This window comes from Narcine bancroftii, chromosome 4 (assembly GCF_036971445.1).
Source record: "Narcine bancroftii isolate sNarBan1 chromosome 4, sNarBan1.hap1, whole genome shotgun sequence".
In the NCBI taxonomy this organism is placed as follows: domain Eukaryota; kingdom Metazoa; phylum Chordata; class Chondrichthyes; order Torpediniformes; family Narcinidae; genus Narcine; species Narcine bancroftii.
In genome coordinates this window covers 33,835,319-33,860,290 of record NC_091472.1, presented here as the reverse complement: position 1 = coordinate 33,860,290, position 24,972 = coordinate 33,835,319, and the positions used below count along the sequence as shown (strand labels likewise).

The window sequence follows — 24,972 nt, the reverse complement described above, 5'->3', positions numbered from 1 at the left end:
CACAACTATCGATGACCCCAGCAGTCAAAAGTGGAGACGCTAAGGTGGTTGAAAATGATGACAGACACATATGAACTTGCATAGGACATGAACATTATCATGGAGTGATTTCTAAACAAAAACAATAATTTTAAAATTAAATGTTGCTTAACCAGGGAAAATGCAAGGCATTTTATTTGTATAGCTCTATGTATTGTGTTATCAGTGACATTGTTCTGATCTTTTGGGAACATGAAGTTAGCTCAATATATGAATTTTCTCTCTCATGGGAAATACTCAGATAGCAAGAAGTCGATGAATATTGTTAATTCAATACCTGATGTCCAAATTGGATGGATTGCTTTTCATGTTCGTACATTTGAGGAATTGTTGCCCTGGCATTCCATTTTTGCCATCTTAACTCCAGAAGCAACTTGCAAAAAATAAAAATGATTAGATTTACTTGAACATGCTGTGTTCATGACCTACCCTTGCAAATCTCCAAAAGTAGAATCTGGAGTTTGATTGCAATTATTTTGGCATGCAAACTGTGATGATGTCAAGTTTTACTACCTATGTCATGATACAACGGCAATGGAATAGTTGGTGAATTAAATCAATTAAATGCTACCAGCTATTCTATGGTGGAGCCAACCACAAGATACCCAAACTGCAGCGAAGAAAAGTTAGTATTATTATGGACCATGAGTCCAAAGTTACTTATCCTTCCACCAGTACAACTCTTGCAATATGCCACATCTTAATTTGGTGCTAGTCACCTTTTTCCTGAATTCTTGAAAACTGGGAAAGAGCAGAATGTCCAATTATCTCTGTTTATTTAGTACTGCAGATGGCCAGCTTGTTGGACCTGGTATTGAAATGTCTGATTCTGTAATCTGATAATAAACTATGCACAATTTTTCAATGAAGCACTGGAATGTTTCATCGCATTCCAAATGAAATGATGGTACTTTTTAAAAAAAATCACATCTTTATACTAATACTGTATTTCTCTCAGTTTTCTGAATACCTTCACGAAAATGCATCATACGTTCGTCCTCTGGAGGAAGCGATGTTACACTTATTTGAAAGCATTACTGAAGAAAGTGTTACCACACTGGTAGGTTTATCAGAGTTGGTTTCTACTTAGAGGTTAAGTTTTAAAAAATGTATCATTATGGCGAATTGTACATACCACTGAGAATCCGCCTTTTCCTCTTTTTACCAGGAGACTGCTGTGAAGCTTAAACAGTTTTCAGACAACTTTACCACTTACGTTTGCTTTCTAAAGAAAATTCTACCATATCAATTAAAAAGGTAGATCTTGTAGTTGTGGGGAAAAAAACTAAGTGCAAGTTATTAGTGATTCTGTTTCATCTTCTTATTTCAAACTTTTTGGAATGCAAGTCATACTGAATTTTTCAATTATCCATGGACACGATTGGATATCAGTCAGGCTGCTAGAAATTGAGATTTGTTTGGTGATTAGGACTGTTCCATGTGAATACATAATTCCATGAAAGACACTCATGATTTTTTAGTTGAATGACATACTTTCATCTCTTGGTTGCTGAATTCCAGGGCAATCCTGCCAGAGTTCTGATGCTATAGTTCGGCAATTTCTGAATATGATTTCATGCTTGTGAAAAGTAAACCAAATTTGCACCATGTTGCTGCATTTATTGTTGAAAAGAACTTTGGAAACAGGAATATAAACAAGGTGTCAAATCGTATACTTCTAAAATCACAAATAAACAAGAAGTGAAAGATTTAAATAAACATTTTAATTTCCCTGATAAAGCAGGGTGAGACTTTATCATGTAATTGATTGTCTTTTGAAATGTACTTTCAGCATTTTAAAATTAAATATGAAATCTGCAGGCATTCTGATTGCAGTAAAAACACACAACTGCTGGGGGATCTCAGCAGGTCTTGCAGCATCCATAGGAGGTCAAGATATATTACAGACATTTCAGGCCTGAGCTCTTCAAGGTATGGGGGAAAAAAAGCAGACAGGCAGTGTCTGAACAGAATAAATGGCATGTGGGAGAGTACAGACCAACAGACTGAAGATGATAATTGGATATGGAGAAGAGGTCAGTGGAGAGGAAAGGTGAGAATTGATGGGGATAGGGTGGGGGTGGGGGGGTTGATTCTGTGAGTGGGACAACCATTTCAATTCCCCACCTACTCCCTGGCCAACACGTCTGTTCTTGGTTTTGAGCATTGCCAGACTCAGACCACCTGCAAATTGGAGGAACATCACCTCGTTTTCCATCTGGACACCCTCCAAGTGGATGCTATTAACATTGATTTCTTTGCTATCCATTAACCAGCCTCACCTCTCCCCTCTCCCACCCCCCCCCCACCACCAAATTATGTCTCCTTTCCTGTATCTGTGTCTGTCTTTTGCTCTCTAGCCCTTTTCACATTGGCTAACCAGCAAATTCGCTGTTCAATGAACTGGTTAAAGAAGCTGTTTTTGCCGTTCACACTGGAGCACTGTGTTCTCTGCATCCTTTCACACTCATCACCAGGTATCTCTGGGAGAGGAGTGCCTATCCTCCATTGGTGATGTCTGAGTGACGCATCCGAATGATGTTGTATTTAAATAAAATTAATAATGCCTAATTATAACATAATTAAGCATTATGTACAGCACAATATGCGCCCTTCCGCCCCTGTTGTTGTGACGACCTATAAAAAACTTGATAAATTTATAAAGGACTGTGGGAAAGTGATAGTGGCAATAAAACGCATAGGCACACAATTTATAAAGACCATGGAAAAGTCACAGAGGTAGAGAGAAAGAGAGCGTGATGGCATTCCTGCCCTCCCAGAACTCCTTGCGTCAGAGAAAGGGCTGTATGCATGGAGCACTGAGCACTTACAGAGCAGTTTCACTGTCACGCAGAATTCTGGGTGGGCAGGTTTGCACTCGCTCTCTCTCTCTTTTGCATCTATGTGTTTTATTGCCTTCATAATTTTACATTTCTCTCTTTGCACATTAATTTTGTTTAAATACAAGATCATAATACATTGATCATGATTTAGTAAATTGAAAACAAAGTTTATATCTTTTTAACCTTTTGTTTCCTTCACGTTCTTGCACTCGTGCAAAAACGCCATCAACACGTCACTACTTTGATAGTCCCCATCCCTTTCACACTGGGTTAATTGGCACGCAAGTGTCAGATGATCCCGGGGATGATACAACATACCTGGACGGTCCATCCCTGGCATGATTTGACACCAGCGTGTCAATTCCCGAATGTTTGCACTGGACCCTTAACCGGTATATTAAGATAAGGGGCTTCTGTCTCCTCCTGGCCTGGTGGCACTCACCCTCTGTCTCTCTTCTGCATTCACAGAGCCAACTTCCCCACCCCATCAATTCTCACCTTTCCTCTCTCCTGGCCTTTTCCGTATCCAGTTATTACTTTTTGTCTGTTGGTCTGTCCTCCTCCTCCTGCCATTTATTTTATTTAGGTGCTGGCTCTTTTTTTATTCCGCTTGAAGAAATGCTCAGGTCTGAAATATCGATAATATATTTTTACCTCCTCTGGATGCTGCGAGACCTACTGAGTTCCTCCAGCATTTCTGTTTTTACTTCAGCCATTTAAAGTTTGTCAGTCGCATTAAATATGGCATAGCTCTGACAAATAATGTTATCTAAGTTTGGTGTACAGGTACTCACAGACTTGAATCCATCTGCACATGGGACCGAAAATTTATTTTAAAAAAAATATATAAAATTTACGTGGTTTATATTGTATTTGACAAACTATAACAGGGAATAGCCAAAATGCTGACTCATCGCCCCTCTTTACGATGAATTTATAGATGGTGTTGCTGTCGTACTGAGCCACATAGTCATGGGTGTAAAACAAGTAGAGCAGGGGGCTCCTGTACTGATGGAGATTGCCAATCCTCACTGATTGTGGTCTGGAGGTTAATTAACCAACAAACCCCATACTTTTTGGAGGGTGGGAGAAAACTGGAGCACCAAGAGACGGGGAGAAGATACAAACTCCTGCGCTGGATTCAAACCCAGGTGGCTACTGCTGAAATATTAGGTGCTTTTAAGCTGCAGCACCCATGTAGCCCTCCCGGGACCCAGGTGCAATTAGTGGGGCAAAGGTGCCTCCAGCACCTTTTAAACTGAGGGGGGGAATAGCCCCAGTAAATCACCAGCTCAGCAATTTAAGGGAGAATCCCACCCTCGTGATGATGCAGTAAGTGACGTGCCACACAAACTAGTCTGCCCTGTCCCCCCCACCAGCTGTCAGTTTCCCTCCCACCGTCAATCGCTTTACCCCCGCAGCAGCCGACTCCTCTGCCCCCACCGCAGCCAACCCCTCTCCTCTCACCCCCACAGCAGTGACCCCTTCCCCTCTCTCCCTTGCAGCAGCAACCCCTCTCCCGCTGATCGTGGCACCCTCCGAAACATCAACCTCACTCCCCCTGATTGTGGCCCCCGTCTCTCCCCCTTGTGGCAGCAACCTTTGACCCCCACCCTCCCCCACTTCTCAACCCCGGGTCCTGGCAGCGACCCCTCTCTCCTCCCGATCAAAGCAGACACTTCAGCAGGGGTTTCCACACTGACATCACAGGAGTAACCGGGTCAGCCATTTTGCTGTTCAAGCCACCGGTCAATGCATCCTGAGTAAGTTTAACTGGGTTCCCTGACTACCTCCGAGGAAGGGCAGGGACCCGGTTGACTTTGGACGATGCTGACTCGGTCCGACCCTTTCAAGCTGCCTTGTGAGGGACGTTAACCGGGCAAATTGCCTGGTTAACCCAATTTTACAAGGCAGTTTGAAAGCACCTAGTGTCTCACAAACCATAACACTAACTGTGCTACCCTACTGGCACGGAAATAACATTACTTGTTGTCAATACTATGTTCTTTTGCTTAATACTCATGAAAGCTATTATGTACAATTAAAATGGATACGCATATTCCTTCAGTTGAAGCTATCCAATCAGGAACATTTGGTTTAGATTCAAATATTTCAGTTTTGATTGTTTGGGAATGCTGTAAAGAATACATGATTTGATTTGGGTGATAATAAACATTAATTATTTTTGCTTTCTTAAACTGGTAGTTTGGAAGAGGAATGTGAGCATTCGTTCTGCACTGCTAATTTACAAGTAAGGAACATGGAACTGAGGGGTGATATGCAAAAGGTTACTGCTATCTTTGAAAAACTGCAGGTTTACATAAGCCTCCTTGCCTTGCCAAGTAAGTTCACAATGGTGTCCTTGTATTTGTCATGTAAGATTAACTCAACAACTGCAAAGTGTGATCCTCAAAAGATCTATCCCTTGGACTTGGGGTTGGATAAGTTTCAGACAGCATTTATTTGTCTAACATTGACAATTGCTCGTAAATGTATAGCTATGTCTTGGAAAGATGAAGCGGAGTTAAGTGTAGTTCGATGGCATCATGAGTTGAAGTCGTGTATCTATATGGAGAAAATAACAATTTACATAATAATTATGATTTTTTTTGTTAAGATGTGGACACCATATATGAAGAATATGAATTTAGTAATATTGTAAATTACTGAATGTTTCTGTTTATTTTTAATGCTTCCCTTTAGGGAGCTGTTGTGGGAGGGGATGGATTTGAAAAAAAATCGATCAAAGATCATCCACCCCTCCATTTGCCCCTTCTTGAATGCATCTGGAAAGCATGAAATAATTCTACTTATTCCCTAATTAGTGTTTTTTTTGAGGAAAATTCACCAAATGAAAACTTGAGTAGATTCCAATGTCAAATTATTTTCTTTACTGAAAGCCATATAAAAGCTTCTTAAGTAATAAACAAAATAACTGAATAATTTTTAAGTTGTTTGCACAGGAATATTTAAATACATTTCAATCTCAATTGTAGTAATGTATGAAGATTAATTGGATTTGTTTTAACACTGTATTTTTTATTTCCTCTTAGGTACCAATCCCAAAATGCTTCTTCAGACAAACTACAATGTAGTTTTCACACAGCTTGCTGCTAGTCTTCATTCTTTGTATGATATTATGAAAGGCAAGTCTAAAGATAGTAGAACAAAAGCAACAACTGTTGATCTTGGCAACTTGTAAAGAATAGTTTATGCTGATTTTTAAGCCGTTTTCTTATAAAGGTTTTGATATGTCGATAGAATGATTTTTTTTGAATATTTTTTTAAAATCACAAATTATACTTTCTTTCTTTGGCTTGGCTTCGCGGATGAAGATTTATGGAGGGTTAATGTCCACGTCAGCTGCAGGCTCATTTGTGGCTGAGAAGTCCGATGCGGGACAGGCAGACATGGTTGCAGCGGTTGCAAGGGAAAATTGGTTGGTTGGGGTTGGGTGTTGGGTTTTTCCTCCTTTGTCTTTTGTCAGTGAGGTGGGCTCTGCGGTCTTCTTCAAAGGAGGTTGCTGCCCGCCGAACTGCGAGGCGCCAAGATGCACGGTTTGAGGCGATATCAGCCCACTGGCGGTGGTCAATGTGGCAGGCAAGCTCAACCTTCACTTCAAGCCAAAGTCCAGGAGCAGTAAAGCCCCCAGAAAGAGGTTGAATGTTGGAAACCTGCAGTCAGACGAAGTAAGAGGAAACTTCCAGGCAAACCTCAAAGCAAAGCTCGAGGATGCAATCCACCTCACGGACTCGTCCCCTGAAACCCTCTAGGATCAGCTGAAGACTACCATACTGCAATCCACTGAAGAGGTACTGGGCTTCTCCTCCAGGAAAAACAAGGACTGGTTCGACGAAAACAGCCAGGAAATCCAGGAGCTGCTGGCAAAGAAGCGAGCTGCCCACCAGGCTCACCTTGCAAAGCCGTCCTGGCCAGAGAAGAAACAAGCCTTCCGTCGCGCATGCAGCCATCTGCACAAATTATACATAGTGACGTTTTAAATATACAATATATTAAACTTTTTCTCACAAAGTCAACAAACAAAAGCAAAACAGTCCTTCCCTCCCTCCTCCCCTTCCATACATACAGATCCATTCACTGTCAGAGCTTACATATATTTTAACTATATAGAATTGGGGAAACGATATTTTTATAAATATGAGTTATTTTTACACCCTTTTTTGTTCCCTTTTATTACTGTATCTGGGCCCCTATGTGGTCCAGGTATGACTGCCAGACCATTACAAAAGTGTCATATTTATTCTTTAAGTTATATTTGATTTTTTTTTTCCATAGGTATACAGCTGTTCATTTCTGCAGTCCGTGCTATAAGTAGAGGGGAGTCGGACTTCCGAGTGATCATGACATTTTTTTGCTACCACCAGTGCTATTTTTATAAATGAGATTCGGCATTTAGTCAATTTGTCACTTATTTCCATGAAATTACCTAGTAGATATAGCTCCAGGTTGCCTGTGAAGGCCACTCCTGTTATCTTAGTTAATTTTTCTGCAATTTCTTGCCAAAATGGCTTCATTTTCACACACAACCATGTGGCATGTAAAAAAGTATGTCGATAGAACGTTATAATAAATGTCCAAAATAATAGATTAGAAATTAGATTACTCAAACTGTATCATATTTTCTGTTCCGTTAAATACAAATACCCTTGTGATGTTGGTTCAGTGAACAGAAATTTTCCCTTACAGAATTCCAATCCAACAATATCAAATATTTACGATAAGGAATAAAACAAATGCTTCTATGGAATTTGTAGATAAAAATAAATTCCAGAGAACTGAACTATTTGAGGACACAAGTCGGACTGCTGGTTTAAAGCAGAAGGCCACTGAAAGGAGTTACTATGGAAACTACAAGGCATTCTCTTGTGTTTATGCTATAACAATGATACCTTATCCCTTTTCACACTGGCTAACCAGTAGATGGGCTGTTCAGTGAACTGGTTAAGGAAGCCATTTTTGCCCTTCACACTGGACCACTGTTAACCAGTTATCTGTGTCCTTTCACACTCATCACAAGGCATCCCTGGGGATAGAGGATTTTATCCTCCACCAGTCATGTCTGAGTGACACATCGAGTGATTGTGGACCTGCCCTAAATCCTGATCGATGTATTATGATCTTGTATTTAAACAAAATTAATCATGCCTAAATATAATATTATTATCATTAGGTACAGCACAGTATGAGCCCTTCAGCCTCTCTCATTGTGCCGACCTATATAAACTTTTATAATTTTATAAAAGACAGTGGGAAAGTGTAGTAATGCAATTTATAAACACCATGGAAAGGAGCGATGGCAGACCTTCCCTCCCAGAATTCCACGTGGCAGAGAAAGTGTTGTATGCATGGAGCATTTATGGAGGGGTTTCTCTGCTGCATGGAATTCTGGGAGGACAGATCAGCATCTCTCTCTTCAGCAAAGTTTATACCTTTTCAATCTTTTGTTTCCTTCACAGTAGTATCATCTGATGGCACCTTATGTGGAAAGTGAGCCTGGACACAGTACGGTGCAACAATACATGTGCTTTATTGAAACAGTACACAGAAAAAAAGACTCTGGGGCAGTCCCAGAGCAAACACAGTTAATCTGCTACAACACTTACACACAGATTAAACTAAACAAGTTCAAATACAGGCAGCTTCTCACACACAGCACGCACGTACGTTAAAGTTACTGGTCTGCATCCAACCTTGGAATCCCGACCGAAGGAAGGGGCTAAGCAACAAAGGAGTGTGACAAACCCTCACCCATCCCGGGAGTAACGACCTGTGGGTAGGGGGTTCTGACTCCTGATGTGGTGCCCTATCTGGCTAACTACAGGGAAGAAGCACAGCCTCTAATCACAAGTAAACAGAGGACTGTGGCTAAAATGCCGGTATCTACTGGGTTGCCGGTGATACCCTGGTCGGCCTAAGGGTTGCTAGCCCCTTACCTGTGTTCCCTCCCGGATGGCGTTCCCTTCCAGATGGCGTCCACCGTGGCAACAATGACCCAGAAAGTGTGCAGGACTTGACCACATGAACAATGATGTGCTCAGGTTTAAATATCCCACTCTGCTGAGCAGGGGCTGTGATGTACGGGGCCAGCCAATGACAGTGAGCACACTGACTGCTGGTTGGGCGCACACCAGATTGGCAGGCTGCAGAGGCTAGACAGTGCCTAAGGACAGTTCTGTGTGGCTTCTGATATCAGTGGTATGGTTACCTTGCCAATGAAACAGACCTTTAACTGATTGGCTGTCAATTACTGGGATAAGGTACCAGTGTGAAAGGGACTTTTTTAACCTTCATTTCTAGTTGCTTTCTCTTCTGCCTCTAATACAACCTGTGGCATTACTGTTGAGAGAAAAACTTAATGTGGAAATACATTTCCACTTGTAACAAGCCGTTCATTGGGAAGAAATGAGGATTGCACAACGGAAAATCGTGTTTTTCAAGGAACACAGCCCCCCTGTAACACGAAGTTATGGTGTGGTATTATTTTCATTTCACCAGGAATAAATATTAAGCACTGGGAATTGCACAGAATAATCCAATACCTTAGCTCCAGTGTCACAAAGATGTGGGACTTGTGGAAAATATCAGCGAGTTTAGATGCAGTCAGCACCAAGTTCTAGAAGGGAAATCAAGTTTGTAAGCTAACTAGAGATTTTAAAGATGTGTGTGGTAGAATAGATAAGAGATGTTCTTGGATTTTCAGAAAGCCTTTGAAAACCAGAAAAAGTTGGTGTAGAAAGTTTAAGGGGTTATTGCAGGGGCATGGATTGAAAATTGTTTGACAAACGAATGAGTCTTTTAGGTAGGCAAGAGGTAATTAGCAATTCACAATATTTATTGATAATTTGGCCAAGGAAACAGAACTTAATTAGATAACATTGTTAAAAGAATCAAAGCCCAGACAAATTGAGTGAGTGGACAAAAGGTTGACATACAATATAATGTGATCCTCTTTGATAGGAAATGCAGAAAATACACTTGTATTCAAATGATATTAAATTGAAAAATGTTGATATATAAAAGGGCTTTGAGTGTACTCGTACACTGGCCAAATATAGCAGCGAGCCTTTCGTTCAAGAGAATTTGCGTACGATGATTTGGGAAATAGATGAGCCCACATGCAGAGTATTGTGTGCACTCCATCAATGGTTATATGGTTATAATCTTGCTTTTAGTTTTAAATACTGTCTTTGTACAACTTTTTAAATTCTTTAGAGCATTCTTCTCAAAAATGTTTGATTTTTCTTTAAATACACCCAGCTTTCCCAAAGGTATTAATTAGGATTTAGCTGTTTGGATTTCGTGCTGCTCTGCAGTTTAGTATGATTGTGACTGATCCTTTGAGATCAGGGGCCACTTTGAATTCCAATCATCTCTTGATTCATTTAATATCCAAAAAATCATTTGGTCTCTGTTTTGAATTTACTCAGCACTCCTAGGGAGAAAGTTCCAAAAATCCATGGCCTCTTGCATGAATTTGTTTTTTCTTCTTAGTTCAGTCCTATATGGTAATTTCTTATTTAAGACTGTAGCCGGTAGAGTTTAAAGTTCCAAATTATCTTTATAGTTGATTTTGGAGTTCAGAATGTTCATGTTATAATTTGATTTATTTCCAAGTAGTTTATCTCTTCCACATAATGCATTTTAACAGTGAGCAACATCATTATTGGGAGCTTCCAATGAGTTGCAAATAATCTGTTGAGAATTTGTTTGCAAGTGAGCTGAATCTGATGAAAGCAAACTGCATTGTTGAATGCAGGCAAGGATAGCACCCTTAATTACTCTGGAATTAATTGGCCAAGTAGTTTAATTCAATAAATTTGTCATGTCTATGCACACTCTCTACCCATAACTTGTGTAGCCGTGCACTACTTGAAAGAAGACATACATGTAGTCAGGTTAAGCTCGAAGTTTTATTAGGGCTCATGCCCCACTTTTATACTTGCACTGTTCCCATCATGGCCCCCCCTTGGCTGACATCACAACATGCATAACAAAAGAGGGTTTCCCAAGTGCGAGTAACAATGCCCTTCTTTCTCTCCCCCCCCCCCCCCCCCTCACTGTCCCTGTCTGTTGGCTACGCAGCAAGGCCAGTGCCATTTTGGGGTTGCTGGCCTTTAAGCTGCTCTTGCCATTTACCCGCTGGTTCGCTTGTTGGGGCCAGTGCCGCTACACAGGCTGCTGGTCTTTGATTGTACTCACCACCCGAAGGCCGCTGCAGTAGGGTTTTCTCCTCTTTAATTTTGCTGTCTAACTGCCAATTCTCAGAACATTCTTGGCCCTAGTCTTCAAAAATAATTCATTTTTTACGTGCTCTACATACCTCATCATCCTTGACTTGCAGATTCTCTTTGAATTAGACGCTCATACTAATTGCACAGAATTCTGTGATGTGGCTCTTTTGTTCTCTCAATCAGTGCCCTTGCTCTTTTTATTGCGTTGTACTACATTCCTATGTTTCCTGTCAATTTCTTGCCCCAGGCAATTATCAAATATGAATCCACAGTCGAAATTAGTTTTCTGACTTTCACAATTCCTTGTGTTTCATTGACTTAATTCACTATCATTCTTTGATTGTCTATCTTACACTACATTTATACAGAATTAAAACATTTATTCATTATGGCATTCTTTACAACAGTGTTCCATTGCAACAACAGAACTGAAAAAATGCATTTGAGGAATAGTTCAGAATTGGCTTATGCACTTTAAATATTTTGCTGTTTAAGCTAATTGCATTTTACAGTGGTGAATAACCATTTTGCAGTGGAGGTAGTCATACATTGCTATTGGTGAGAGTTCTAGGATTTAAATTCAGTGACAAAAGAAGGAACAGAAATATATTTCCAAGCCAAGATGTTGTGAGACTTGGGTGGAGAACCTGAACGCCATGATGATTTCCAGGCACATGCAGTCTTTGTCCTTGTCTCTTCGATAACGTGGTGGATCTGGGAAGTGCATTTGGGATAGCCTGAACATGTAATTGCTGTGCATTTTTTAGCTAGCATATATTACCACTACTGTGTGCTGATGGTAAAAGGAATTAATATTTCATGATTAATGAAGTGGCATTGTAAAAGGCTGCTATATTCTGGATCCATTGTGCTTGAGAGGTAGCACTGCAGTGAGTGCGTTATCACGACACGTGCGGTGAGTGCGCTATCGCAACACGTGTGGTAAGTGCGCTATCACGACGCGAGCGGTGAGTCTGCTATCGCGACACGTGGGGTGAGTGCGCTATCGCGACGCGTGGGGTGAGTCTGCTATCGCGACGCGAGCGGTGAGTCTGCTATCGCGACGCGAGCGGTGAGTCTGCCATCGCGACGCGTGCGGTGAGTGCGCTATCGCGAGGCGAGCGGTGAGTGCACTATCACGACGCGTGCTGTGAGTGCGCTATCGCGATGCGTGGGGTGAGTCTGCTATTGCGACGAGTGCGCTATCATGACGCGTGCTGTGAGTCTGCTATTGCGACGTGTGCGGCGAGTGCGCTATCACGACGCGTGCGGTGAATTGTTTCACAATGTGTGCGGCAAGTGCGCTATCACGACGCGTGCGGTGAATTGTTTCACAATGTGTGCGGTGAGTGCGCTATCGTGCTTCTAAGAAATTTTTTCCTGAAATTTTATGGCTGAGAATAATGGGTCACAGTGTCAATTCAAGAAGTTAACATTTAGAAAATTGTGAATTTTGTTAATTTTCCACAGTGTTGTAGATCTAAAGCTCATCTGCATGCTCCAGGCTAAGATGAATAGATATTTGTGCACTAAAGATAGGAATAGAACAATAGGGGATAGGCATTTGATGCCAAAGTGCACCAATGATCATATTAAATGCATGCTGCATTCAAGGGGCATGATACATTCAAGGAGACTTGGTCCTAGATATATTCTTATACCCCTCCACCATCTCTCCTGCCTCTCACCATCTTTCCCATCTCATCCCTTAGCTTAGTGGTTCTCAACCATTATTTTCCACTTCCATACCAGTTTAAGTAATTCCTTACTAACCACAGAGCACCTTAGCATCCTGTGCCATTGGTCCACTGTGATTTGTAAAGAATTGCTTATGTGAGTGGGGGGAAAAAGTTAAGAACCGCTGTCTTAGCCTTTAAGCTAACAATTTCGTTGGTTTCTCCACTTCAACAATTCTGATCCTCTTTTTTCCATACTTTAGAAAAAGCATCAGTCATTTTGCCTTTGTTGGTTTATGATAGGACAGAAGTCTTTGAAGATTAAAACTGTGTAGACTTCACTAATGACCTATCAAGCAACAGTAGACTATTGTGTCCTAGATGAACAGTCAAACCAGACATAAAAGATGCTGTGTAATTATTTTTTAAAAAGGAGCAGAAAGTTATCCCCAATATAATGACCAATAATTGTCCCTCATTTTTATTTGTCATTATCACCAGTGTTTGTAGGCTCATAATATGAACAAATTGGCAGCCCGATTCCTGTATTATTACTGCTAGTGCACTTTAAAAGTTCTTTATTAGCTGTGAAGGCCAGCAATGATCTGAAGTCAACTTGTTGACCATCTAAGGAAATTTCTCCCCACAGTGTTGTTGGCCATCTGGTGACAAAAACAAGGATTAATAATCTTTCCATGATAGGCCACTGGGGAATTTGAAGGAAAATCTGCTGTTGACCTTCCACATGGTAGAAGCCATGGATTTGGCAGGTTCTATTGAAGTAGTCTGAGAATTTTGCATCCACAGCATGGTGAAAGAAATTAATGTTTAATTAAAGTTGGAGATGCCAACAAAGCAGGCTTTTTTTTTTCTAGCTGGTGACCATCTGCTTGGGATAATGGAACTTCAGGCAAGTGGAGAGTATTCAGCCAGGGTTTATCACTGAGGTAAATCATATCTTGGGTTAAAGGGAATGGAGTAATTCTTAAGAGATCTTATTTGGTTGAAGGAAGTGTTGTCAGACTTGTTGGGCTGAGGAAGTTTCAGAAATAGATGAGGAAAATCTAATAACTGCTTGTTGCATGCTTATCTCTGTTCCATGGGAATGATGTGGAATTGTGAAACTAAGCAAGAATTTGAACCAAAGGATGGTAAATCATTGAGCTACAAGTTAACCAGAAGCCAGTAAAGACCAACAAGCACAGGTTTGAAGCATGAGCAGGATTTGTGGGGGTTTTATGAAAATGAGCTCTTCTGTGTTTTATGAAGCCACTTTATGATTGGATTGCACTGAACTTCTACAAATTGACTTGCTATCATTAGATTTACTTGTTATTTTTTTAGGTCTTGGTTTCTCTAAGTTTGAAAGTTTGCCTGCATTTGTTTCTTGAAAATATTATAAGGAAGCCATGTTGCAGCTAAATAAAGCTTTGGTTAGGCCACACTGAGAAATTGTGTGCAATTCTGGTTGTCCCATTGCAAGAAAGATGTGGAAAATTTGGAAGAGATTTGCCAGGATGCTATAAAGATAGGTTGGAGAAATATGACTTGTTTGGAGCTTTGAAAGCTTTTTTTTTCCCCACATATATCCTTCTTAATTTTATATGTGAAACTTATAATTTGATCTTGTAGCTATGCTTTAAATTGTCCCATATAATAAATTTATCTTTTACCTAGTTCAAATTTGTATCACAGAATATCCAAATGTGGGTTCAAACAAAGTCACAAAAATCTTTCCTTTTCAACAATGAAGTATTTAATATCCATTTATACATTGACCTCTCCTTATCAGGCATTTCCATAGTTATTAATAAAGGCGAATGATAAGATAAAATCCTCGGTTTAGAGTCCGCATCAAAAATCCTAGTTTGTATTTGAGCCGAAACCAAAAAGAGATCAATTCTAGAATGAGTCAAACCTACTAGAATAAAATGAACAGTCCTTCTCTCTACTGAACACTCCTCCATGGATTCTCCTCCATGCATCAATTAAATTCATATATCTCATCAAACCCAATGTAGTTTTAGCAGCTTTCATTCTCATTGTTACTTGAGTGGACCGATCCAACAATGGGTCTGAGCAAAAATTAAAAGAGCTTTGGTGGCTTAATGGAAACCTGATGGAAATGTATAAAAATGAGAGGCATAGACAAGTCAGAATATTTCTCCCCACGGTAAAAATGTCAGATACTGGAGGATGTGCATTTAAATTGAGGGAAAAGTTTTAAAAGAAATGTACAGGGCAGATTTTTATACTAAGGAGATTCCTGGAATGGCCTGCCAGGGCTAGTGGATCAAGTAGTGTATAAGAACCTGGTGGACAAATGAACATGGAGGGGTATAGATTATCTGCAGATAGAAGAGATTTAGTGTTCAGTAGAAACATTGTAGTCTAAAAGGCTTGTTCATATGCTCTTCTATGTTATAATATAGTTTTGAGGTAGCAGTTTTTTCAATTGGTTTTCATTCTATTTTCTTGTGGGCTTTCTAGTCCCTACTCCTCCATCTCGTACTTTTGTTTTCAGCACTTTGGAATTTAAATCTTGTTATTTCTGTGTTATATTTCCCTCTATCCCATTCAGTGTCTGTGAATAAATACATTAATAGATGAATATTCTAAATATGCCTGCTAAGCCAGCAATTTTTATTGTTTGCTCTCAGTGGTGACTCAAACTCTGCAAATGGTGGGAGCCACCTGTTGTCGACTCAAGATATTCTGGTTTCTAAAGGAAAGAAAAGGTGCCAATCTGAGGAGAGTGTCACTTCATTTTCCTTGTTGTCATAAGGATATCATCTGTGTGATACGTACCATTTTGTGTGGGAATGTATGTATCTTGGGTTTTTATAATACACTTTAAAATTTATACACGGTAATCTCTGTGCATTTTTTTTAAAGCCTTTGAAAAGCAAAATACTTTGACAAATCTTTTTGTTGTTGATTGATCTTTTTTTTTAAACCTTCAGATATTTCCAAGCATTACAGTCAGAAGATTTCATTGGAACAAGAATTACCCACCATTACGCAGAAGCTTAAAACTACCAATGACTGCATTTTATCTTCCATTGTAGCCTTGTCAAATGTCACAGGAAAGGTAACTATGAATGATCAAGAATTGCTGTAAAATTAGGAAAATGCTATTAATTTTTTAAGTAGCCAAGGTTACTTTTTACATCAAAGTTATTTGAATTATAATTTGCAATAACAATTAAAGCCAATTGAGAAGTGTGTGTAATCTGCTCAGTGTTTTTGCAGCCTTGTGAGAAGTGCAGGACAGAGGGTGGCTGTTTGGACTATCATGTATCTGCAGCTTCATTCAATAGACCAGCTTAGAGCAAAAAAAGTTCAAAATTCAGAACAAAACTAAATGTATCTCATTTGAAATATATGTCTTTGGGCTAAATTCAAATTTTCCTGAGTTTTGTTAATTTTATTCATGGAAATGTTTTTAACAATATTTTGAGTATGCAATTGGCCAACCTCTTGCAGTGAAGTCTCATTGGAAGGTTATGAAAGTACGAAATGAGAATAAGATGAAATCACTTCTTGACCTGTTCCTTCATTCAATAAAATTGTGGCATAGCTGATGTTAACTTCAACCCCACCTTCTGGTTTCCCTTTAGCCTTTTACCCCTGCTTTGCTCTTTATAAATATCTATTCTAACTTTAAATGCCAGTGCATTTAAGCTATTTAAGATCTTCATTGTTTAAGAGAATTCAAAAAAATCTCATCGATGAGAAATATTATTTGTCTCATCTGTCTGAAATGCATGACTCTATTTTAGATTCTTCTAGAAGGGAGAACATTCAGCATCCACTCTATCAAGACCACTCACAATCTTGTATGTTTTAGTCAAGTTGTCTTTCAATTCTAGGGAAGACAGGGCAACTCTGGCTATCAATCCAGGGGATAATGCTCCACCCTATTCCATCTTTTCACATGACCTAACCTGCCAATTCTAGGTATCAGTCTTAATATACCTTTCTGAACTACATTGCGGCATTTACATAATTCATTCATTAAGGAAACCACTATATTTCTGCCCTACACCAGATATGCTGTCGCTAATACCTGTTCAGCTGAAGCTTACCAAATTCTGCCCTCCATTATGGTGTTAATTTCCCCAGCAGTAAATGATTACATTCTATAAGCATTCCTAATTATTTGCACCCTTTTTATTCAGCCCTTCTGTAAATTATGCTTCAGAGGGCTCAAATCCTTCTGCATCTTAGCTCTGCCATTTAGGTTTTAATATTTTTTCCTGCCAAAATAGATGGTTTCATATTTTCCCACATTATACTCCATTTGCTACTCAATTAACCCATCATTCCAAACCCTTTCTGGCATCCTTGTCTTTGAAACTTGTTTTCCTATATCTCTTTTGTATCAGCAACAAATTTATCAGTCATTCTTTCATTACCTTCATCCATGTCATATGTACATAAATAGTAATAAATTGATCCCAAGGCATTCATTAAATCTTGTGAAGCAAATGAAAGAGCCATTCATGCCTGTACTTCACTCTTAGCCAGTCAATTTTTTATTGATCCAAACTAGCTAATTAATAGTAGCTCGAGAAATTTTTCATGCATCCTCTGCTTTTGTAACAAGAATAGTTGAATTTTGTCTTTTCCCCGAGTTTCAATAAACAAACATTAGCTACAAGGAGCTACTTAAATCTTTTTTAAGCAATCATTGTGTTCACACCATAAGGAAGATGGTGTTGGGGTGATGGATCACTCCAGCAAAATCCGATCTATTCATCATATGATTCAGTTGCATTTGGAAATTAGGGTCACGAAAGAAGCAGCCAGTTAATTAGTTTCCAATTTACTGATCATAAATCAGTTTACTCGCAAGCCACATTTTATAAATGTGATCTTTATTCCTTTTCTCTCCACTCTCAAGTATGCATTTATTAATAAATATGTAGCATTCATTGAAGTACGAGTTTCAGCAGCGGTTTCACCACAGTGTACTGGACTGTAATATTCTTTTCAACGCAAAATTCAGTCCATTGTGAATAGTGCCTAAATTCTTTGAATAATGTAGTGTTCTTCTGGGTGAATGAATTGATCAAATGACCATCGCTGTTCATTTCCTTGCTTGATTTAGATTAAATTGTTCAATAGGAATTAATTGCGTACGCTACTGACATCAAACTAGAAAAGCAGTGAAACTAGAAGCAGTTTTTGCATTATCACATGAATTATACATCAATTATAGAATTTTTAGAAAAGTAATGTAATGATATCAAGTTTTCTGAAGTGAAAACAAGGATTTCCTTAATGGCACGATTAATGATGAAATTAGTCCATAAGACTTGAGAGCAGAATTAGGTCACGCAGCCCATCAAGACTGCTCTGCCATTCAAATCATGGCTGATTTATTTTTGTTTTCGATCTCATTCTGCCTTCTCCCCATAACCTTTGATGCCTTTACGAATCAATAACCCTATCAATCGCTGCTATAAATATACTCAGTGACTTGGCCTCCACAGCCATCTGTTATGATGAATTCCATAGATTTACTACCCCCTGGCTGAAGAAATTTCTGATCTTTGTTCTAAGGGGATGTCATTTTATTCTGAGGCTATGCTCTCAAGTCTTCAAGTCCTACTACTAGAAATATCTTCTCCACATTCACTATCATGTCCTTTCAATATTAATGGATAATTATAGAGACTTAAATATCACGCTAAACATGTCCAGCAATTGCAGAGAATTATTTAATAAACCCACAGAATGTTGAGCGACATTGACAAAAATGTAGATGGAAAATGGAAAGGGCACCAATTTTGAGAGATTATGCTTTGAGTGCCACATCAAGTTGAAACCACAACAGAAAAGGATGTCAATCCTTGGTTAGTCCTGTTGGAAATATTGGGATACATTTCTTAATTTGATCAATGAATCTTCATTTTGTGCACGACATTATTTGTTGTAATTTAAGGAAATGCATAGAATATATATGTCTAAAGATAAATTATCTCCTTTTCATCCTGATACGTTATGTGATAAGTGTAAAATTTGTGAAGCTTCATTGATTCATGTTTTGGGAGTGTCTGAACTTAGAACATTTGTGGAAAGAGATTTTCCAAACTTTATCAACAATTCTTAAGACTAAATTAGAACCATGCCCTTTGATTGCTTTATTTGGCTTTTCTGTAGCTCTGTCCTCAACCCAAAATAGAATCTTAGCTTTTGCTTCGTGATAGCTAGACAAGCAATTTTGATGGTGGAAAGACATTGTTTCACCCACTCACAGACAATGGTTACATGATATCATGTCTTATTTAAGTTTGGAAAAAATTAAATATAATACTAAAGATGCAAAGTCTGAATTTGAAAAGATGTGGGGCCCATTCATGGTTTATTATCATAATCTGAGGATTTAAATGGTGTGAATGCTCTGGGGATTCCCTGCCTGGTGACTGGGGGTCATTGTTCGATTCATATTTACAATATATAGAGATAGCCTTGTTTAGAGGGAGGGGATAGATTAGTAGAGAGAATTTTATTTTCCTTTTTTTACTATTAACGTATTTTCATTATTAAGACTCATAAGTAAAGGGGGTGGGGGTTTAAACAGATTATCACGGATCATATCACAGAACAACATGATGAAATCAGGGAAGTATAAAATAACTTATGTAAGGGAATTTTATGTGTATTAATTGTATAATTTTTGTATTCGATATTGATTTTAGACATAATATGAATTATGATGTAATTGTTTAATTATAAATATAGAATTTTTTATCCTCAACAAGTTAATGTAATAATTATGGTTTGTGCATCTAATTTTCAATTGATATGTGACATATATATGATATCATTTGATTTGTTCTTTTTAATATGCCATGTGTAAAGGGTTTTTGTTAAACTCAATAAAATATTTTAAAAGAAAAAAAATGAGTTATAGAATCTGAATGTTAGAAATTGGCCCAATGCTTCAAAGAATTTGGTGCATTTGCTTCTCCTAGGCAAAGAACCAACCTATTTGTGAGGTCTAATGCACAGAAGTGTTGGAGAAACTCAGCAGGTCATGAAGTAAAAGGCAGTCAACATTTCAGGCTTGAGCCCTGGGCATCAGAAATGTGGAAAACAGGCAGACACCTGAACAGAAAGGTGGGGGAGAGGAGGGAGGAAGGGGAGGAGCATAGGCCAATATAAGAGATAATGGGTGGATACAGATGGGATGGTAAAGGAGAAAGAAACTGCCTAGAAATAGGGAGAATGCTAAGAAGGATGGCTTCCTGATGTGAGAATGGAGGGAACAGGGACAGAGGGGATGGGAAAGAGAAAAACTGAGGGAGGGAGAAATTGGAGATAGATGCCATCTGACTGGAGACTGCCAGGATGGACAGGAGATGTTGTTCCTCCAATTTGTGGGTGACCTACACTCTGGAGAATATTGGCATAGACTGCTCAATCTCTGCTCACAAGCAAACCTGGTATATCAATAATCAATTGGGTAAATCTTTGCTGTACTCCAGGCAATATTCCAGGATCCTATTTCATTGGAGCAAGACATCTCTGCTCCTGCTATCATTTTGGCATTCATTTTCTTTGGCTTGGCTTCGCGGACGAAGATTTATGGAGGGGTAATGTCCACGTCAGCTGCAGGCTAGTTTGTGGCTGACAAGTCTGATGCAGGACAGGCAGACACGGTTGCAGGGGAAAATTGGTTGGTTGGGGTTGGGTAATTATTTGTCTTCAATAATTGTTGTAGTGTTGATTTTGGGAGAAATCCATCTTTTCATATCAGATCTGCAATGATGACCAAATGATTCAAATTGTAGAAACTTGAAACATTGGAGTAGAGAGGCTGACTGTTTGCACTTTTTGAGTTTTGGCCAAGAAAGCTACAATAACAATTTCATTTTCAATGAATGTCATAATTGGATAACTGCTTCAAAGAGTATAATGGGCAAATTGCCTGAATTTGTCTAATTAATTCTGATTCTCTGCTTCAGTACTATTAATGTCTTGTGAAAGACCAGGGCAGGCTTCACTGTAATAGACACAGTGAATAAAAGATTGATTAGAGCATTTTTTCTTCTTCAAAGAAAAGTATTTGCTTTGAAAAGTCTTTCTGTGCTAATTTGTCTATATTTATATCTCTCTAGATTTGCACATTTTTCAACAACAACTTGGACTTCTTCACAGCTCCTTCAGTGTATAGCTCAAAGAGAGGAAATTGTGTTATAGACCCTCTCTCAGCAGAGTGTATGTTGGAGAATAAGAAGAAAGCAGCTGCTTACATGAAGTCTCTAAAGAAGGTTTGTAAATGTATTAATGGTAAACTAATCAATTGGATTACATGATGCATTTAATGCTAGGAATGGGAAAGGAAATGGAGCAAAAGTTGCAATTTAGTTTGAGCAAATTATTTTTGTTGCTCTGGGTGTTCTTGTTCAGTAGTTGAATACTATGGTATGTCACTGAAATGACAACAGAAATGTTTGGAAATACTCAGCAGGTCAGAAAACATTTGTGATAAAATAGCTTTCTCTGCAGATACTCCCTTGAATATTTCTAGCATTTTCTGTTTTCTTTTCAAATGTGCAGTCACAGCTGTTTTTGTTTGCTATTCTGATCTTTAACAGAAGCGTGTTAGTATGTCATTGTGGCGGACCAAGTGGCCGCACAACTGGACTGAGCACTGAGCAGCCAGCACAGAATGGTGCCGGCTCCCCTTCCTTGCCAGGAGGAGCCCATGTTTGTAGACCTGTGTTGCTTTCCTGTTGGCATGTTGCCAGAGAGACAATGACTCTGCAGCACACTAACTTCACTCCCCTGATATCACTCCCCTTTATGAGGCACGCGATTGTTTAAAATAAAAAAACAATTGGTAGTTGACTCTTCTCTGGTAATCTGTGTTTCTTGAGCTCTGCAGTTAGTCCCACTAAAGTAGTGTTCTTTACTCTTGTAATTGAAATGACAGCTTATCCCTGATACCAAAGAAATACTCATCAGGTTTATGATTGCATTACTTATCATCATCTTTTTGCCTTCAACTTGGATCATTGAATCTGTACATTTTTCTATTGGTTGTTTATAAATTCTCTAATTTGTATACAATGTATAAATAATACATTTAATACATTTCATCATGCATGTAGGGTGGGACTAGTAGTGTTGGGCTAACTCAGTGGTTCTCAACCTTTCCCACTCACATAGCATCTTAAGTAATCCCTTACTAACCACAGAGCACCTCAGGCATCCTATTCCATAGGTGCTCTGTGGTGAATAAGGGATTACTTAAGATAGTATGTAAGTGGGGGGGAGAAAAGGTTGAGAACCACTGGGTTAACTGGTGAACAATTTAGTTGTTATGTTCATTAATCATTGCTTGATGTGAAATAGATGAGGAAACACAGTGGGAATGCAGAAACTGATTAATAAAGGCAAAGCATCGTTGGATAACGATATTCAAAAGGTTTATTTTTAAAGCCTGAGTGATAAAGGGTATAACCAATGACTCTCTTATAGAACATAGTAGTCGGTGTAAATTGTATTTCAATAGTTTTGGAATTTATTGGTAACTATTTGCTTGTTCTTCAGAGTTTTTAAATTATTGTAGGTAATGTAATTGAATAATCTCGTTACAGTCATGTCCAGAATCAGTACCATATGATGAGGCTTTGGCAAATCGCAAGTCTATTTTAAGTTCCACTGAGAGCCGTGAAGGTCTTACACAACAGGTAAAGATGCATCTTTCTTTCGTCCCTTCAGGGATTTCGGTATTTTCAGAACTAGCATTTTAAGTCATTCACGGGTTTTGAAGCCATGAAATTAACCAGTACTCCATGTGCAGCCTTACCAGTATCCTGTACAGAATCCCTGTTTTAAAATTCAATCACTCTTGCAATGAAGACCAACATTCCCATTACCTCAATTTTTAATTTAGAGATGTAGCACAGTAACAGGCCCTACCAGCCTGCGCTCCCCCAAATACACCCATGTGACAAATTAACTTACTAACCCCATACATCTTTGGAATGTGAGAGAAAGCTGGAGTGGCCAGAGGAAAATGCCACCCTTCCTGATTACCTATTGTACCTGCACATCAACCTTGTGCAATTCATGCTCAAGCACTCCCAAGTCTATCTGCATAATAGCATGTTGTAAGCTTTCACTATTTAAATGATCTGATCTTCTATATTTCCTTCCGAGGAAGATGACCATGCATTTACTAACATTGTACTCGGTCTGCTAGGCCCTTGCCCACTCACTTAACCTTCCTATATCTCTCTCTGACAGTTGATGTATATTTTACCCCCATCCCCATTCATCCTTATCTCATGGAAGCATCTTTTATGGGGCACTTTATTCAATACCTTCTGAAAATCTAAGAACTATACACAGCATCCTCTTGTATCCACTGTGCTCCTTATATCCTCAAATAACTCCAGTAACTTTGTCAAACACTGCTCATCCTGAATCCATGCTGCATTTGTCTGATGGAACAATTTCTATCTAAATGTCTCATCATTTCTTCTTCAGCATTTTCCTTGATACAGCAATTAAGTTAAATGGACTATTATTAATTATCTTTTGCCTACATCTGTTTTTTAAACAGTGGTGTGACATTCTCTGTCTTCCAATCTGCCAGATCTGTTCAGAGTCCCTATAATTTTGATAAATTATCATAAACACCTCTGGTAAAACTTCCATTTCTTTCAGTGCCTTGGGAAGTATTCCACCAGGTCAAGGGGATTTGTGTACCTTTTTAGGGCCTCTAGTTTGTTCATCAGTACCTTGAGTGATAGTTTCATGGTCCTCCCTCCCATCGCATCCATAACCATATTGGAGGAGTCCAGCACCATTCAGATTAACACAAAATCTTTGAAGCCTAGGCTATTTCCACATTGCAAAATATTAATTTTGTCTTCTCAATATTTTTGTTGTGATCTGAAGGATGCCACAGTTACCCAAAGAAAAACTTGTAACCATGTAATATCTTCAACTTTGATAGGTGCAACAAAGCCAAGAAAAGATAACAAAACTGGAGCAGGAGAAAGAGCACTGGATGCTTGAGGCTCAGTTAGCCAAAATAAAACTGGAGAAGGAAAGTCAACGTATAAATGACCTAGAAAAACAATACAGATTAACACTTGCTGGACAATTACCTTCAACTGATTTGATACAAGCAAATGGGTCTATCATCAAAATTGAAGATTTGGAGCATGTTGAAAAGGACTCCAAAGAACCAGTCAGAAATACTAGTCTTGTGAGTGATGTTTTAATTTTTTTAACTTGTTTTTAAAGTGACAGATGATTGAGTCCTTTCATAAGAATTCACTCCCCTTCCACACTCTCTCTCAGTGGATATTCTTCAGTGGGCTATTTTATCAAGAGAATGCAATAATCAAGCTAAATCTAATCTACTTTATGGAGAGGGAACCTATTTTTTTCTTTAAACCACTCTCCTGATCCCTTACCTTCTATCATTTCCACATCAAACCTCTGTATCCTGTCCAAATCACTTCAGTTCATGGTACATACTATGTGAGAATAAGTAATTACAAGGTCATATTAATCTTATGGTTCTTTTTATATTGAACAGTAATTTACATACTGATTTGCCAGGGAATTGAAACCAAGTGACTTGATTGCAGGATGTTTAGAAATTTGTGAGATCATAATCCATGGTGTATTTAATTATGTTTAATTGTTAATTGACCAAACATTTTTTAAATGTGCTTCCACTGAAAGCGACTGCTTCATATTCTAGCATGTTTTTAACATATTTTGGTAGCTTCAATTTGAACTCTAATCTTGGTTTGGATTTTGTGTTTTTAGGTTGGAATGCTAACTACATACACGAATGACAATGAGGTACAGTGACCCCATTCAAGTTTAATTCAGAGTTAATTGAATCAGTGTATTAGTGTATTTCCTTCTGTGAATGCACAAATGTCAGAATGTCACCAAGATAACAGAGCTACACAGAATCTTTTTGGAGGTTATATTTGAAATGGAGAAGGAGGAATTTCTTTACCCAGAGGGTGGGAAATCTATGGAATTCCTTGCCACAAATGGTTGTGGAGGCCAAATTATTGGTTGCATTTAAGACAGATAGATAGGAAGCTAGAAGATTGGAGTTGATAGTAAATCAGACATGATAGAATGGCAGGGTTGATTAGATGGGCCAAA

General features: G+C 38.8%; 1 protein-coding gene across 3 annotated transcripts in view; it reads left to right on the top strand.

The window, feature by feature from the left end:
* The window catches only part of ppp1r21 (protein phosphatase 1, regulatory subunit 21), a 113,449-nt gene that overhangs the window by 77,711 nt on the left and 10,766 nt on the right, over positions 1-24,972 (top strand). For all 3 annotated transcript variants that reach the window (XM_069931031.1, XM_069931029.1, XM_069931032.1), the window contains 9 exons: positions 998-1,099; positions 1,208-1,296; positions 5,088-5,224; positions 5,936-6,028; positions 15,774-15,901; positions 20,940-21,092; positions 22,425-22,517; positions 23,792-24,046; positions 24,619-24,654. In XM_069931031.1, coding sequence (XP_069787132.1) covers positions 998-1,099; positions 1,208-1,296; positions 5,088-5,224; positions 5,936-6,028; positions 15,774-15,901; positions 20,940-21,092; positions 22,425-22,517; positions 23,792-24,046; positions 24,619-24,654 — 1,086 coding nt within the window. The remainder of the gene's footprint in view (positions 1-997; positions 1,100-1,207; positions 1,297-5,087; positions 5,225-5,935; positions 6,029-15,773; positions 15,902-20,939; positions 21,093-22,424; positions 22,518-23,791; positions 24,047-24,618; positions 24,655-24,972) is intronic.